Raw genomic sequence first — 17,607 nt, forward strand, 5'->3', positions numbered from 1 at the left:
ATTTTCCTGAATTGAAGCTTTGTTTCCTTCATTTTGCTGCTGGTAAAAACTGGTTTCACACAGACGCTTATTGTTACACACAAACAATACCAGGATTATCGTATGTTAGAAACATTTTAAGTTGTTGGTAAGATGGATACAAATTTGTTGAATACTGCAGTACACATGTTGTCTGTAAACATCATTTGACTTGTTTGTTGTAGTTTATATATTTAGAGAGAGAGATATTTTTATCCTTTTACTTATACACTTTTTGTGGTTGTTTCAGTTGGTTCTGGAATAAAAGACAAGTTTTTTTTAATGTCTTTTTCACATTTTTTCAACTTTTTCGCCTGTTAAAATAATCATTTAATAGAATTAAATCAAACAAAATGATCAATAGATTAATTGATTACAAAAATAATCGATAACTGCAACTGTAACTTTTACCCAATATACTGTATGCTCTGATATTGTGACCAGGTGAAGTAATAATAATGATGATTATCTTGTTAAATGGTACCTTTCACTGGCAGGAAACACTGTAAGACCCACAGTTTCACTGACACTCTGACCCACTGAAGGTGCCTTTGTACTGAAATCATCTCCATTACCACCTCCTATCAGTCGTCAGATTCTACGGCTGATGGGACTGTACCTCATATACAACTCTGGCAGGATATATTGTACAATCACTGCTTGGTATACAGATGATACAACCGTGGAACTGTTACTAGCAACTCGACGTTCTGTCTGCTGCAGGTTTTTTCATGTGGACATGGTGGATTGATGTGTTTTTACAGGATTCAAAGTGTGAATGTGTGTCCACTGTCCAAATCTGAGTGTGTTTGTTTAGACCTGGATCAATGACCATCAAACTTCTAGTGAGGTGCAGATATCTGATTTGGCAGAAAGTCAAACACTGTTCAAATAATTGCATTTATGATTCAGTGACAATTCCAAAGTCATAGTTATGTCCAACCTGCGGTGGATGCGGAGCTCCTCCAGACGGCGTAGCAGAGACACACAGTGGGCTTCCACGGCGCTAGCGTAACCTCGTGCGAACGCCCTAATATCATTAGCTGTTGCATCAACCCGTGCCTGCAACAGTTCCTGGGATTCGTCCACCTGTAGGATTGTGGGAAGACATGAGTTTTTAAAATGAGACATAATATCAGATCTCCTATGAAGACAGCCGGAAAAAGTGCATGAAAGACAAAAATAACAAGAAAAGCACTCGGAGAGCACAGACCTCCCCCAAGACAGATCTGTGCCCCCCCTCACCCCCGATCACCACCAAAATTTAATCATTTCTTTCTTGTACCAGTATCAACATTTCCTGAAAATTTCATGAAAATCCATCCATAACTTTTTGAGTTATCTTGCTAACAAACAAATAAACAAACACGCAAACACACAAAGCAAAACGATCACAATACCTCCTGGTGGAGGTAACAACTAATTACAACTAAGACAGTTTAAACTATTACACAAATTTTACTACACTATAAAACAGTTAAGTAAATACATACAGATGAAGACAGTTTAAACCACTGGAAAGATTTTGATAAAAATGACAGATCTGTGGTTTAAAGTGGAATTTAACTATAGGCTGAATAATAATAATAGTGGATAAAGCCTCTGTGATGTCCCCTAATGGTTTGTCTGTTGTTTTTGAATCCTCATGATACCACTGCATTGTTTAATAATGGCATGTTAAACATTACCAAGTAAGCTATGTAATAAATGTCAACACACAGATGTCTTTGACATTGGTAATGTTGACTTTGACTCGTGTAAAAACACACAGAGCAGACAAGTTTGCAGAGCAGAGAGAGTTGAAGTCCCACCCCTTCTGCCACAATTTTGGAAACAAGAAAAGCCCTCGTACAGCGCAGACCTCCGCCAAGACAGACCCCCCCCCCAATCACCACCAAAATTTACTCATTTCTTCCTTGTGCCAGTATCAACATTTCCTAAAAATTTTCATGATAATCCGTCCATAACTTTTTGAGTTATCTTGCTAACAAACAAACACACATGCAAACACACAAAGCAAAGTGATCACAATACCTCCTGGCGGAAGTAATAACAAATATGAAGACTTGACTTGTGCCATTATTTACATGTATGATATTTTTCAATCTAAAAGATAATTTTACAAGTCCAGAAAGTTGCAGTTTGTGGCAAAGAGAACAAAGAAACATCTAGTTACAGCTAAACTGTTAAATGGACCAAAAAGACCATTACCATAACATATTTGACCTCATTCTTATTCTCTTAAGAAGTGAAAATCACCACAGCCTGGTCATGTTGAAGTTACACAGACACCTTCAGTGACTCATGGAGAGACAGTTACGATGACACCTCTGTGATTTTCTGGTGCATAGTCTTTCTATTTACATACTTTTACAGTCTGTTGGTTTAACAATCTGACAACAAACTAGTAGTGGGTCAAAACACGGTATTCCAAATCTCTCTGACGGGACATTTTAGAGACAATTTGACAGATTAGTGTTGCTAAATGACCCACATTTTTACTTTTAAATTCATTTTTGCTTTAGTTAGATCATAAGGGATTATCCAAAACCAGGAGTTACTTTATATTGAAATAAATGTTGGAATGGTGATCAATTAAAGTTCGCTCTCTGACAGGACATTACTGTGTTTTGACCCTAGTTGTCTTTTAAATTAAACATCATATGTGTACATAGTGGGATAATTCAAAGGGGGTCTCTCACCATTAACTGTATACAATTTATTTTTCTGAAATAAGGTCCTATGAGGCACAGTCAGAAGGGGTGGGACTTTGCCCCTTTATATAACTCCACACTATTAAATGACACTAACAGGTAGAGAATTGTAAATAAGCACCACTAGACTTCATGAGAGAATAATCTGGTTGTGTAGTTATTGTAAATTTTGTACCACAATATTGTCAGAGCTGCCTGTCAGGAAAAAAAAAATGTTTTGGTCAAAAAATAGAAGCTCTGAGTGTTTGACTTAGCAGCCAAGCTAACTGTCAATCAAAGCTCATTCAGCAACAACAATGGAACACATTCACTGGTCACTCAAGTCGTTTCTCAATACATGTTCTCTTCTGTTTTTCCGATCTCGTGCAATGTCATCAGCCGGGGCCCAAGTACTGTTCCATTTGAAAGTTCGCATTAACCTATAACGCATGGAATACCTGGATGTTGTTCTTGTTGATTCTGATTTGAATTGATAAAGCACTTTGTGACTGTCTGTGAAAAGTGCTCTATAAATAAAATTTACTTACTTACTTACTTACTTGTCTGCTAGCTTAAACCAAGGATGCACTGGTTGGTGACTCGTGTAGACTCTCCTGGCAAATATCCCAAGATGCACTTCGTACTACTCGACTGCTATGGTGGCTTCTGATAACTTAATTCAGAAATGTTTTTTGACTAGATGACCGTAACGAGATGATGTGATATAATGTTAGAACGCGAGCGAGAGGCAGAATAATAGTGAGAAATACGTCTTTATTATCATACTATGGGACTCAACAAAATGTATTAGTTTTGAAAAATATACAAAATGTATAAATGACATGTAAATACTAGTACAAATGTATTGAAATCAAATCCAGTGACATTGTGATGATTTGAGGAAAATACGTTAGGGAGCAGATGGTGTAAATACAGCAGAGACAGGGAGGAAAGTTCACAAGCACGCAGCTGTTCCAATTACAGAGAGACTGGTGTTCTTAGGAAGTCCGTTCTCTCAGACCGTTCTTACTAAGACCATACTCAGCATTCTTGATATTGAGAAACGGCCTCAAAGAGGCCACGCCCCTAATTATACAAAACCATTTATGGTCAAATAATTTTAGCTGATGAGTTTTATTATTAAAATTCTTAATATGTGAATAACTGTTGTCTTGGTTATATATCAGAGCGTTTTACACGGAAACTGTATGTTGTCTGGTGTGTACAGTCAATGTGAAAGATTGGCAATTTGCTGACATTTGTTTTGATTTGTAAATTGATTAAATTAGGGATATATATTGACATTTATTTATTGATTAACTGATTAAACTGTAAGCAATGGCAAAAAAAGATTTTTAAAAGATTTATGAGAAAATGTAAAATATTAAGTGTATTTACAGGATGAGTTGACTGTAACAGACTAATGCGTAATAACTTGTCTTTACCTTCTGCAGTGACTCCTCCAGCCGCTCCAGACGAGGTCGCAGGCGGACTGTGATCAGCTCTCGGATGCGGTCTCCGTGACAATCGATGACATCACTTGTGGGGCAGCAGCGGTGGTCGCGGTGCAGCGTGGCGGCACATTCAAGGCAGACGGGCAGGTCACATGGCTGGCAGAAGAGGCGGAGCTCCTGGCCTGGATGGACGCAGCAGAGGATGGGACGACACAGGCGGCCCCGAGACTTCAGCTCATCCAGACCCTGAACGGAGTGGGACGCCGTTCGCTTCTGTCGCCTGCAGACAATACAGAGGGAGAAAACAAACACACTATACTGTATAAAGAAGTGAAGACAGACATGGAGATCAACCTGTTTAACTCCACATTATAACTACATAATCACAATTACACCCTATTTTGTTATCATCATTGATGGTATATTATTTTAATATTTTGTTATGATCATATTGATAATATATCTAGTACATATTGTACAAATTGCTGTTCTAACTTTATATCTTACTAAAGTGTTTAAATATATATATATATATATATATATATATATATGTGTGTGTGTGTGTGTGTGTGTGTGTGTGTGTGTGTGTATATATATATATATATATATATATACTGAACAAAAATATAAATGCACGACTTTTGTTTTTGCTCCCATTTTTCATGAGCTGAACTGAAAGATCTAAAACTTTTTCTGTGTACACACAAGGTTTATTTCTCTCAAATATTGTTCACAAATCTGTCTAAATTTGTGTTAGTGAACACTTCTTCTTTGCTGAGATAATCCATCCACCTCACAGGTGTGGCATATCAAGATGCTGATTAGACAGCAGGATTTTTGCACAGGTGTGCCTTAGGCTGGCCACAATAAAAAGCCACTCTAAAATGTGCAGTTTTATCACACAGCACAATACCACAGATGTCACAAGTTTTGAGGGAATATGCACTGGTCATGCTGACTTCAGGAATCTCCACCAGAGCTTTTGCCTGTGAATTGAATGTTCATTTCTCTACCATAAGCCATCTCCAAAGCTGTTTCAGAGAATTCATGAAGAAGACTGTGCGAGGAAAATGGTGGTCACACCAAATACTGACTGGTTTTCTGACCCCCCTGGACCACCCAATACAGTAAAAGTGCACATTTTAGAGTGGCCTTTTATTGTGGCCAGCCTAAGTCACACCTGTGCAAAAATCCTGCTGTCTAATCAGCATCTTGATATGCCACACCTGTGAGGTGGATGGATTATCTCAGCAAAGGACAAAGGAGAAGTGCTCACTAACACAGATTTAGACAAATTTATGAACAATATTTGAGAGAAATAGGCCTTTTGTGTACATAGAAAAAGTTTTAGATCTTTGCGTTCAGCTCATGAAAAATGGGAGCAAAAACAAAAGTGGTGCATTTATATTTTTGCTCAGTGTATATATATACATATTCAGAGCTTTATATATGTTTGTATATTTATAGATTTATATGTATATATTTCTGTTTTTCGGTTGCATTGATCATTTCTTTCCTGCTACTTTTTAATATAACTGACTGTAAAACCCAATAATTTCCCCCTGGGATTAATAAAGGATTCTGATTCTGATAAGATGACTGCAAATAGAGCTGAAGAGAAAACCCGATAGCTCACCCATGACAAAAAAAGACCCAGAATTACCAGTGAATTTAACAGAAACAAGACTAGAACAATATTAAATAAACAGAATATCACCGATCTGTGAAAATCACATATAAATAATAACAGAACCTGAACCGTATCCTGGCAACATCCACAAGAGGAAAAATAAAGAAAACTGACAGAAAAACACAGTCTACCAGAGCAGCTGGGAAAACAAGATGGATAAGAAACAGAATACTATAAAAGTTTAACTAATTATGAGCAGAAGAACCGTGAAGACATAAATAAAACTGAATCTACCTGTTAAACAGCAGAATAAAAGACAAAATGCAAAACTTAAGTGATTACAATAGAGACGAGCGGCTATAATGATGTCGGCTGACTGGAGAATAAAACAGCAGATAAATGGAACAGATTATTAAACTAATCAATGTTTTCAGTCAGGGTTCGTCCACATTTTTCAAGGGGAAATTCAAGCACTTTTTAAGGACTTTTAAGGATCATTTTCAATTTTTTCCAGCATAGAACCTTATTGCTGGGGTAAAATCCAGATCTACAGGAATACATACAATTGCAGAAAAAATTATTAGACCATCAATAGTCATCAAAAACAATGGTTATGCAATCGAGTACTAACTCCTGTGTGTGTCATGTGACTAAAACAGACAGAAAAGAAAACATGGAATGTCTAAAAGCACTGTTTTTGGCAGTACAACGCTATTGATGTAAGAACTGAAGTGATTATCAAGAAAACCATGGAAAATGGCTTGATATCAGTTCTGAAATTAAACTCTTATGAGCTATTTTTGTTGTTATCATTATATTTGTACAAACAAATGTACCTTTAGTTGTACCAGGCATTAAAATGAACAAGAAGTTGAAGAAAACAAGGGGTGGTCTAATAATTTTTTCCGCAACTGTATACTCACGATTATTATTTTTTTCACTTTTTATCAAAATAATGTATATTGTATTATGCTATAAACATCTAAAATGATGTTTCACAATAGAAAAAAGTTTAGAAATTAAAGGAGAACTCAAAGTTTTATCCAAAAAAACAGAGAAGCCACTTGGTGTTCTTCAGACACTAAAATTCAAACACTTTCCAGACCTTGAAAACACAACACTGAAATTCAAGCATTTTCAAGGATTTCAAGCACACGAATGAACCCTGTTTCAGTGTTGATTGATCTGCAGATCATATTATTAATAAATGAATATGAAAAAGAAGTGACTAATAACTCCCTACAATCTCTGGAGACAAAAAAGCTCTGCTGCACTGTCTTGTTTATCATAAATTTAATACAACATTTTGGTCTAAAAACTGCGACTACAGTGACCTTCATGATCAACGACAAAAAGAACCAAAACACTGTATTATAGTTAAGACAAGTGACACAGTGTATGAGGGATCTTTATGCTGTTACCAGACCTTTCTTCTCTCTAATGCACCTGTTGCATGTCAAAATGTGCACAGATTGTTTTGCACAGATTACACACTGCACAGATAAGTGTCCTAGCAGAAGGCTACAAAACAAGAAAAATCCAGCTAGCATCATTGTTATTTGGAAAGTTATTCAAATTAGCCTTGGTCCAAAATGGTTTTTCCTCTACATTTATTCCTTCCAATGTGATTTATCAAAATTGATTAACATGTCTTCTCTAGTTGGCATCTTTAGTGAAAATCAGGTATTTTCCTATATTGATTCCGTTGACCATGTAAATATTCATAAAAGCTCAGAGTAAATTCAAAGGTTATTATATTGGTGCTTCTATGAAACTGGGTTCGTTTTGGTACCTGGCACTTTGCCAGCTTTTTTAGACCCAATAATAAAAGAGAAATTTAGACATATTTCCCCCCAAGATGTACCTGATGATGACCTCAGATAAATGCAAAAAAAAAATTATACTCTTGCTCTGAGCCATTCCAAAATTAATGCATTTTTAATAAAAAATATTGGGGCCAAGCATAGGACCAAAACTGGGACAGGAAAAGCTACCTAGGTGTCAGTGCATTTGATCTGGAACACATGGTTGTAAATGGTCTAATATACCACTATAAATAAAGACACTGTGTTAAATGCGTGAATCCTAGTGGTTTTTCTAATCCAGACATGTGGGTTTTTCATGAATCTCAGTCTCATTCCAGGTTTCATGTGTAAACCGTGTCCACTGGTGTTACATGCAGAACCTGCCCATTTAAACACAAATAAATCACAAGTGATTTTGCAACGGCGGCCATTTTTGTCAAACACTCTGCCTTGCATAATTAGTTCAATTCCCAAAATGTACCTGTATGAGAATGAAAAGATAGTCCAAAAAATAGTAGCGCGTAATTTTCATGTCCTTTTGACCATGTTACATGCATATTTTTGTACAAAAATAATATAAGAAATTTAAAAATGTGTTTTATCTGAAAAATAGTTACTCTTTTATCTCAGTAAATATTTGTTTTTCAAATAGACCCAAAACGCTTCCAAACTTGCTTCATATCACTAGTCTACATTTGGTTTGATTTTTCAGCCCCCACCCTTATAAAAACAGAGAAAACGGAAGAAAAAGTGACGTTTTCAGCAAAATATATAATTAACTGAACAGAAAAATGAGCATCTACAACCACTGCTATTTATCAAACTGCATGGGTTCTACTGATGAATGAGTGTCGTAGGATGTGATGGTGTTTCTATGTTCACTACAGAACCCCTGAACATCCACATAAATCACATCTGACACCTCTGAAAAGCTGAGAAACTGCATTTTACCTGAATTATTTACATATACTGATAGGATTAGAGCTTCTACAGTTATTAAACATTACAGATCAGTAGATGCTTTTGTTCACTGGGGACTGTTTAGGTCTTTGAAGGATTTAATATTCAATCAAAATAGTTTCCGATCCTATAGGGCAGTGCTTCCTAAGCTTTTTTGAACAAAGGCCCACTAACGGCATTATGAGCCTCCTGCCGCCCCCCTGTCCCCGAAAAGGGGGGGCAAGTGTATGGTATTCCCACCCAAAAACAAATTTGCGACAGGGGTAGAAGGGGGGGTCTTACACGGGGTCTTAATGTGGGGATATCACCCCCATTGAGAAACACTGTAATAGTCCAACTGCTTGTCATTTTTTTCCCATCCTGTGCTCACACCCCCCTGGGAGAGTGTCCGCACTCCCCCCCTCAATGCAGACGAAGCCTCGTGCCCACCTTGGGATCTCTGGCGCCCCCCAGGTTAGGAACCACTGCTATTGGAATTTAGTGAAATAGGGTTAGGGTTAGTCATATTGCAGAAATTGGGGACAATATTGCGATTTGAGTCAATTTTTTCAATAATTGAGACTGACAGACTTTTTCTAACTAAACACACCAACTTAACTACAAAAACAATACAAGACTTACAAGACGTGATACATTATTTAACAGAAAAAAGGTAATGGCTTCAATTTGATTCAACACACTTACGATTGCATTTCTTAGTTTCAGAACCAAACAGGGAGAAGCAACTTTTAGGTTTTAAGACTACCAGAAAACTGCAGGTCTGCTGAAACTCTCAAATGTTTTAAATCAAGGTTAAAAATTCATTTGTTTACAGCTGCCTTTGATGATTTTTTTTTTTTTTTTTTTTTTTACCTGTACTGCAACTCACAGTTTTAACCATTTTGATTGATTTAACATTAAATTCTTCATTTTAATCAAAACTGTTTTTAGTTTTTGTTTTAACTGTCTCTTATTCTTGTTTTAATTTCTTTCTTTCCACCAGAGTGGAGCATCTTTTCTGCACTTTCCTTTTGTTTAATGTTTTATTCTGCTATTGTCTTGAGCAATTTTTTGTGTTTCTAAGCCGTTGTAAAGCACTTTGACATGCTTTGTTGTGTATGAATGGTGCTATACATATAAATTTGCCTTGCCTATTAATCATGTATCCCTGGATCCTTATGTTTTTAGTGAACATCAGTATATTTTATAGAGCTATACTAGAAACTAAAACTGACATTTGCGGGAGATATCTACAAGGTGTGCAAGAAAAAAACCCACAACAGCATCTCATTTTTCACCCTCAAGAGACTCTCCAGATGACAACGTTTTATCGATCTGTGCTCACTTTGGTATTTTAAGGTCAAACACAAAAATGTAAACAGCAAAAGCTAGAGTAAGAAACTGTGACGATTATTGCAGCCATTTAGACCTGTTCTAGCTAAAATAAAGCGAGTCAACATCCTTTACCCCCTCTGTCTGCTAACCTCCAACAGGAAAAGGTCAATATTAACCATTTGTCTGTTCCTGAAAAACTATTCCATTGATTTTCTTGCCTGACGGTTGAGGAATGACCCCTTAAATATAGGAAGTAACTGAGGCTTTAAGTGTTTTCCACTTTCTTTAAATAAATATTGCACAATAAAACATGTTTTTCAGATGTAAACTGACACCACTGTAATGAAACTTGTCAATACTGAAATTAATATCTATAAAAATCTGCATGCTGTAGGTGAAGAATGATTCAATACAGCAGCTCCTGTTTTCAAATCACAGTGAACCTGGTATTAAAAAAGATAAAATTAATGCAAACACACTCTATCCAGACATATGTGGACCATCTGCTATTCAGTGGAAGTTTATAAAACAGACATGAAGCGGTAATAATGCACTTCAAAGCCACAAATAATCAAAGTACATATGTTTTACCTCACAGAAATGTTAGTTTGATTATCTGAGGTAAAGTCTTAACACAATAAAGTCACAAAATAATGACACAAATGGTCCAGTTACAGTTGTGGTAAAGGTGCTGTTTTAGTCAAAGGTCTGTGGTGGTTTCAGGGTCTCAGTTCCCTGTTGGAAAGGGTTATTTCACAGCAAGGAAGGGGAAATTATTCTACATGTAGTACACTTCAACTGGTTAAACTGGCCTTTTTAAGGGGAAACCAGTGTAAAAGACTCAAAGGAACCCATTTAGACCCTCAGGTTCTGCAGAAGTGACCTGTGATTCTAGGTTTACATCAAACAGTCACAGAGAGAACACCCTAACCCTAACCTCTGACCCAGAATGATGAACAGATGCTGAAGGTCCTGAACTGTGGTTTGACTGTAGGAAGAAGAACATTCAGCTGCAGAACATTCAGCTGTAGAACATTCAGCTGTAGAACATTCAGCTGCAGAACATTCAGCTGTCAGCCTTGGCAGAGCCGTCTACTTGGATTTATATTATGAATGGATTTGTGTTTGTTTTATCTAAGTCCTGTAAAGTCCCTCACATGGGGAAAAAATACTTATTTAACCTTTCAATCCATCTGCACACACTGACAGTCTTTGTTTCTTAACCTCTTCTAACCTATCTGGTGTTTTTATTCTTTTTTCTATGAAGGATAAACACGAATAATCCATTAAACAAAACAGCATAGTAACAGCGATGGGATTCTGATAGTTCACTCACACCTGAGTTCATCTACCTATACTGTCTGTCTGTACCTGAGCTGCCTGTCTGTCTGTACCTGTGCTTACTGTCTCTCTACCTGTCTGTCAGTACCTGTCTGTCTGTGTGTCAGTACCTGTGCTGTCTGTCTGTACCTGTGTTTACTGTCAGTCAGTACCTGTCTGTGTGTCAGTACCTGTGTTTACTGTCTCTCTACCTGTCTGTCAGTACCTGTCTGTCTGTGTGTCAGTACCTGTGTTTACTGTCAGTACCTGTCTGTCTGTGTGTCAGTACCTGTCTGTCTGTGTGTCAGTACCTGTGCTGTCTGTCTGTACCTGTCTGTGTGTCAGTACCTGTGCTGTCTGTCTGTGTGTCAGTACCTGTCTGTCTGTGTGTCAGTACCTGTGCTGTCTGTCTGTACCTGTCTGTGTGTCAGTACCTGTCTGTCTGTGTGTCAGTACCTGCGTGTGTGTCAGTACCTGTCTGTGTGTGTGTCAGTACCTGTGCTGTCTGTCTGTACCTGTCTGTATGTCAGTACCTGTCTGTCTGTGTGTCAGTACCTGTGCTGTCTGTCTGTACCTGTCTGTGTGTCAGTACCTGTCTGTCTGTGTGTCAGTACCTGTGTGTGTGTCAGTACCTGTCTGTGTGTGTGTCAGTACCTGTCTGTCTGTGTGTCAGTACCTGTGTGTGTGTCAGTACCTGTCTGTCTGTGTGTCAGTACCTGTGCTGTCTGTCTGTACCTGTCTGTGTGTCAGTACCTGTGCTGTCTGTCTGTACCTGTCTGTGTGTCAGTACCTGTCTGTCTGTGTGTCAGTACCTGTCTGTCTGTGTGTCAGTACCTGTGTGTGTGTCAGTACCTGTCTGTGTGTGTGTCAGTACCTGTCTGTCTGTGTGTCAGTACCTGTGTGTGTGTCAGTACCTGTCTGTGTGTGTGTCAGTACCTGTCTGTCTGTGTGTCAGTACCTGTGTGTGTGTCAGTACCTGTCTGTGTGTGTGTCAGTACCTGTCTGTCTGTGTGTCAGTACCTGTGCTGTCTGTCTGTACCTGTCTGTGTGTCAGTACCTGTCTGTCTGTGTGTCAGTACCTGTGTGTGTGTCAGTACCTGTCTGTGTGTGTGTCAGTACCTGTCTGTGTGTGTGTCAGTACCTGTCTGTCTGTGTGTCAGTACCTGTGTGTGTGTCAGTACCTGTCTGTCTGTGTGTCAGTACCTGTGCTGTCTGTCTGTACCTGTCTGTGTGTCAGTACCTGTGCTGTCTGTCTGTACCTGTCTGTGTGTCAGTACCTGTCTGTCTGTGTGTCAGTACCTGTGTGTGTGTCAGTACCTGTCTGTGTGTGTGTCAGTACCTGTCTGTCTGTGTGTCAGTACCTGTGCTGTCTGTCTGTACCTGTCTGTGTGTCAGTACCTGTCTGTCTGTGTGTCAGTACCTGTGTGTGTGTCAGTACCTGTCTGTGTGTGTGTCAGTACCTGTCTGTCTGTGTGTCAGTACCTGTGCTGTCTGTCTGTACCTGTCTGTGTGTCAGTACCTGTCTGTGTGTGTGTCAGTACCTGTCTGTCTGTGTGTCAGTACCTGTGCTGTCTGTCTGTACCTGTCTGTGTGTCAGTACCTGTGCTGTCTGTGTGTCAGTACCTGTCTGTCTGTGTGTCAGTACCTGTGCTGTCTGTCTGTACCTGTCTGTGTGTCAGTACCTGTCTGTCTGTGTGTCAGTACCTGTGCTGTCTGTCTGTATCTGTCTGTGTGTCAGTACCTGTCTGTCTGTGTGTCAGTACCTGTGCTGTCTGTCTGTACCTGTCTGTGTGTCAGTACCTGTCTGTCTGTGTGTCAGTACCTGTGCTGTCTGTCTGTACCTGTCTGTGTGTCAGTACCTGTCTGTCTGTGTGTCAGTACCTGTGTGTGTGTCAGTACCTGTCTGTGTGTGTGTCAGTACCTGTCTGTGTGTGTGTCAGTACCTGTCTGTCTGTGTGTCAGTACCTGTGTGTGTGTCAGTACCTGTCTGTCTGTGTGTCAGTACCTGTGCTGTCTGTCTGTACCTGTCTGTGTGTCAGTACCTGTGCTGTCTGTCTGTACCTGTCTGTGTGTCAGTACCTGTCTGTCTGTGTGTCAGTACCTGTGTGTGTGTCAGTACCTGTCTGTGTGTGTGTCAGTACCTGTCTGTCTGTGTGTCAGTACCTGTCTGTGTGTGTGTCAGTACCTGTCTGTGTGTGTGTCAGTACCTGTCTGTCTGTGTGTCAGTACCTGTGCTGTCTGTCTGTACCTGTCTGTGTGTCAGTACCTGTCTGTCTGTGTGTCAGTACCTGTGTGTGTGTCAGTACCTGTCTGTGTGTGTGTCAGTACCTGTCTGTCTGTGTGTCAGTACCTGTGCTGTCTGTCTGTACCTGTCTGTGTGTCAGTACCTGTCTGTGTGTGTGTCAGTACCTGTCTGTCTGTGTGTCAGTACCTGTGCTGTCTGTCTGTACCTGTCTGTGTGTCAGTACCTGTGCTGTCTGTGTGTCAGTACCTGTCTGTCTGTGTGTCAGTACCTGTGCTGTCTGTCTGTACCTGTCTGTGTGTCAGTACCTGTCTGTCTGTGTGTCAGTACCTGTGCTGTCTGTCTGTATCTGTCTGTGTGTCAGTACCTGTCTGTCTGTGTGTCAGTACCTGTGTGTGTGTCAGTACCTGTCTGTCTGTGTGTCAGTACCTGTGCTGTCTGTCTGTACCTGTCTGTGTGTCAGTACCTGTCTGTCTGTGTGTCAGTACCTGTGCTGTCTGTCTGTACCTGTCTGTGTGTCAGTACCTGTCTGTCTGTGTGTCAGTACCTGTGTGCCTGGCAGCAGAACCCACACAGGTTGACCCCGCAGACCTCACACCGGCTCTCGGCTCCTCCTTCCCCGCAGAGGTCACATCCCAGAGGGCCGTCTGACGCCAGGGTCTCCAGGAACACCTCATCCAGCGCCAGGTGGTCGGTGCTGAGCCCGGCCGGACCCGAGGGGGGGAGGTCCACCTCGGAGTCACAGCCTGGACAAAGCACCGTGACCACCACCGCCCGGCCCCGGTCCGCCCCGGCCCCTGCCCCGGGAGACACGGAGAACGGCTCCAGCTGGCCGATACAGTCCGAGCAGAAGGTGTGCAGACAGGGCAGGATCTTGGGCTCCCGGAAAAGGCGTTTACACACATTACAGACCGCCCTTGGGTTCACCGTGGAGCCGTTGAGCTCCGGGTTCGGCTCGGGGTCTCCGCCCCGCTGCTCCGGCTCCTCCTCGGGCTGGGACATGGTCTGTTTAAACCCGCTCCTGGTGGCCTCCAACCGGCCAACACCAGCCCACAAACACCGAGCTCCACTTCACAACCCCGTCACAAAACTTCTACAGACTGACCGAGGACCACCAGGAGGAAAACCCACCGGACTACACCCACAAACAACCCCGAGGATTCTGTTTACATTTACCGACTCATTCAGCCCAGTCCCACCGGAACAGTCCTACTGCACCCGGGACAAGGAGGTTGCATTCACGGCTCCCTGGGACATTTGACACCTCAGCCAGTACCAGACCAATAGGAAGCCTCTGGAGGCCTCTCGGGGGTGGTTCAAAGACTTTCCGGGACTAAACACCACCGGTCTGGGACTGGGACTGACCCCATCTACCGGCAGGACAGACACGAACACATGAGAGTTGGAGCAGAGCAGTGCTTCAACTCTGGTTTTAGATGTAATGCATTAGAATTAGTCAGTATATGTAAAATAAATAAATAAATAAATAAACTCTAGCCCTCTGAAGGACATTTCTATTGACTGTTTCTGTGCAAAGCTAAAAGAACCTTACGTCATATCGGACCAACAACATTAACCCTCCAGTATCCTGTCCAGAAAGGCCCTTACTGAGCACTAAGTGTGCCTTTTTCGCACACTTGTGGAATAACGTCAAAATGTTTTTTCATAGTTTGTTTTTAATTCTTTTACACTTTTTTCTGTTTCATCAACTTGAGCCGCAAATAAAAATACCAAATACTCAATAATTGTCACATTTTTAACCCTTTAAATGCCGAGTTTGTAATGTAAACAAACCATTTTTTTTTTGGATGCAAAAAAAAAAAAAAATTCAACATACTACATAAAAAGTGGATCACATATTATTTCATTTTTTCATCCTGGCATATGTCAATGATTAACTCCAACACTGGTTAATTTGCATTATTTTTGTCGCTAGGTGAAATGTTCAAAAACACTAGCATCTGTCACCAAGTGTGCATAAAATGCACACCTATAAATCAAACTATTAAATATTATATATTGATTTATTTTTCTGCTCTAATTTGATTTTATTTTTGTAAATCAAGGTCAGCCCAAATCATACATATCAAATGGAAGAAATAATGTGTTTTAGGCACACTTGGGAGAAAAATGCTAGTCTTGTAATTTTCTTTTGTTTACAATGTGTAAATTTTAGTTGGTGGCCAGAATTTTAAAGATCATGCAAAAATGAACAACTTTTGAATTCTAACCTTATTTAAATTGTGAAAAATAATATGAAGTTTTTTTAAAATGAAGTGCAAAGTGTGCCTAAAAGGTGCACCCGGATACTGGAGGGTTAATTAACATTAATTCATCTATTTAATGTCAGGTACTAATATTATTTCAAGTTTAACCCTTTCATGCACAGTGGTCACTCCAGTGGACAGTTATTCTCTTATATATTCATGGGTTTTGTTGTTTTAGTTCCATATCAGCCAACACAGTGGACACTTATGCATCATGTAACTTTGCTGTTCTTGATAAACCTAATCTGCAGTAACATGTTTGAGTGTAAATCAATTGTTATTAGACTGTAATTATCATTTTTTCTTTAAAAATTTTTTTTTGTGTGTGTATTATCTCTATGAAGTGAGTAATAACTAGTATTAGAGTATGTTTAAAAACGAGAAAACATCAGATTAGCAGCATTAAAAGTGTTTTTATTTCATAGTTTTCACAGTACATCAGTAAATACAGGTTTCTTGGCTCCAAAAATGATCCATTTGAGTGGACATTTTTGCAACTCCATGAAAAATGGGTTCGTAAAAAGCTGTCAGTCGCATTTTTTTTTTTCATGCCTAGAGAGGAATAAAAAACAGGGGGGGGGTGAAATCATGATTAAGGTTCTCATAATTCATGCATGAAAGGGTTAAACAGATAAAAACAAAACAAAACATAACTGCAATATCTTACAATATTATTAATTACTTAATTGCTACACAGGTATGATGGTGTTAAGAGGTTGAATAATTCACAGTTAATTTCATACCCTACAGTCAAAAAAAAAGAGAAAAAAATAACTGTGAAAATGAACTAAAGTGCATTTGGTGCACATTGTCCTCTTCATGGCTGACTGAGGAAGAAAGAGCAGTTTTCGGCAGGGAGTAGAATTCAGCATAACTCCATTCAGTAGTAGTAGATGTGTGTAAATGACACTTCAGACCACTGAGTCAGACCATTGGCCCAGTCAAAACGTATGGACAACAAAGTGGATTTCATTTTTTTTAATGATCCTTGTCTTCTTTTTTTTTGCAACTTCATTAACAATATTTGTGTATACAGTACAACATTTTAAAGACACAACACGATGTCAAAAGGGAAAAAGCCTTTGAACATATAAGTTTAAGAAAATAATGCATAGATTTAAAAATACAAAGCATAATATATAAATAATAGTTTAAAAAAAGTAAATAAATAAAAAAAAAAATAATTCTGACAGATATAAATAAATAAATAAATGCAACAGAGAGTTCAGTCAGTATTAAAAAATTGTTCATAAATAGCCAAGGTGTTAGTGCTTTTTTTTTTTTTTTTAAATTATAAATGAGTTCTAAAGATTTAATATAATTAATTTCCAAATTCTAATAGGAAGATTTTAAAATTTGGGAGTGTTTTAGTATATTTGTTTTTATGTATATGAAATTTTCCAACTAATATGAACAAATTTACAATAAATTCTAGACTGTTAGTATCATGTTTAAAATAAGTAATTACATTTTGGGATGTTATTGTCATGCCTGCAGCCAGACGTTAGTCTGGTTTTGTCTGTCTTTTATGTTTTGTTTGTCACTTCCTGTTTTATTTTGTTAAGTTTCCCCTCATGTGTCTTGTCTGTCGTCTTTACTTCCTGTTCCCTGATTGTTCTGACCTCTTACCTGATTACCTGTCTCCGCCCTGATTTTCTCCACCTGTGTCTCGTTGTCTTCCCTCCCTTTTGTGTATTTAAACCCTGTCTCTTCCCCCTGTCAGACGCCAGTTTGTAACTCCTGTAGTTCTTACCAGCGTTTTGACCTTGTTTGTTCGTTTGCCTGCCTGTTTTTTGACTCCTCGGTTTCTCGTCTTCTGCCTGCTCCCTGTCTGGTTTTTGTCTGCCTCTTCTGATACCTGGTTTTGACCTTCTCACCCTGACTACCGGTACGTGAGTTTTTGC

At 39.3% G+C, this 17,607-nt stretch overlaps 1 protein-coding gene across 1 annotated transcript in view; it reads right to left on the reverse strand.

Annotated features, from left to right (window-relative positions):
- Positions 1 to 14,654, reverse strand: part of trim45 (tripartite motif containing 45) — a 28,901-nt gene extending 14,247 nt beyond the window's left edge. Inside the window, exons 1-3 of the mRNA XM_030124019.1 lie at positions 13,984 to 14,654; positions 4,157 to 4,445; positions 962 to 1,107 (exon numbers count right to left, since the gene is read on the reverse strand). Coding sequence (XP_029979879.1) covers positions 962 to 1,107; positions 4,157 to 4,445; positions 13,984 to 14,438 — 890 coding nt within the window. The 5' untranslated portion in view covers positions 14,439 to 14,654. The remainder of the gene's footprint in view (positions 1 to 961; positions 1,108 to 4,156; positions 4,446 to 13,983) is intronic.
- Positions 14,655 to 17,607: the final 2,953 nt, after the last annotated feature.

Source organism: Sphaeramia orbicularis, chromosome 21 (assembly GCF_902148855.1).
Source record: "Sphaeramia orbicularis chromosome 21, fSphaOr1.1, whole genome shotgun sequence".
Lineage (NCBI taxonomy): Eukaryota > Metazoa > Chordata > Actinopteri > Kurtiformes > Apogonidae > Sphaeramia > Sphaeramia orbicularis.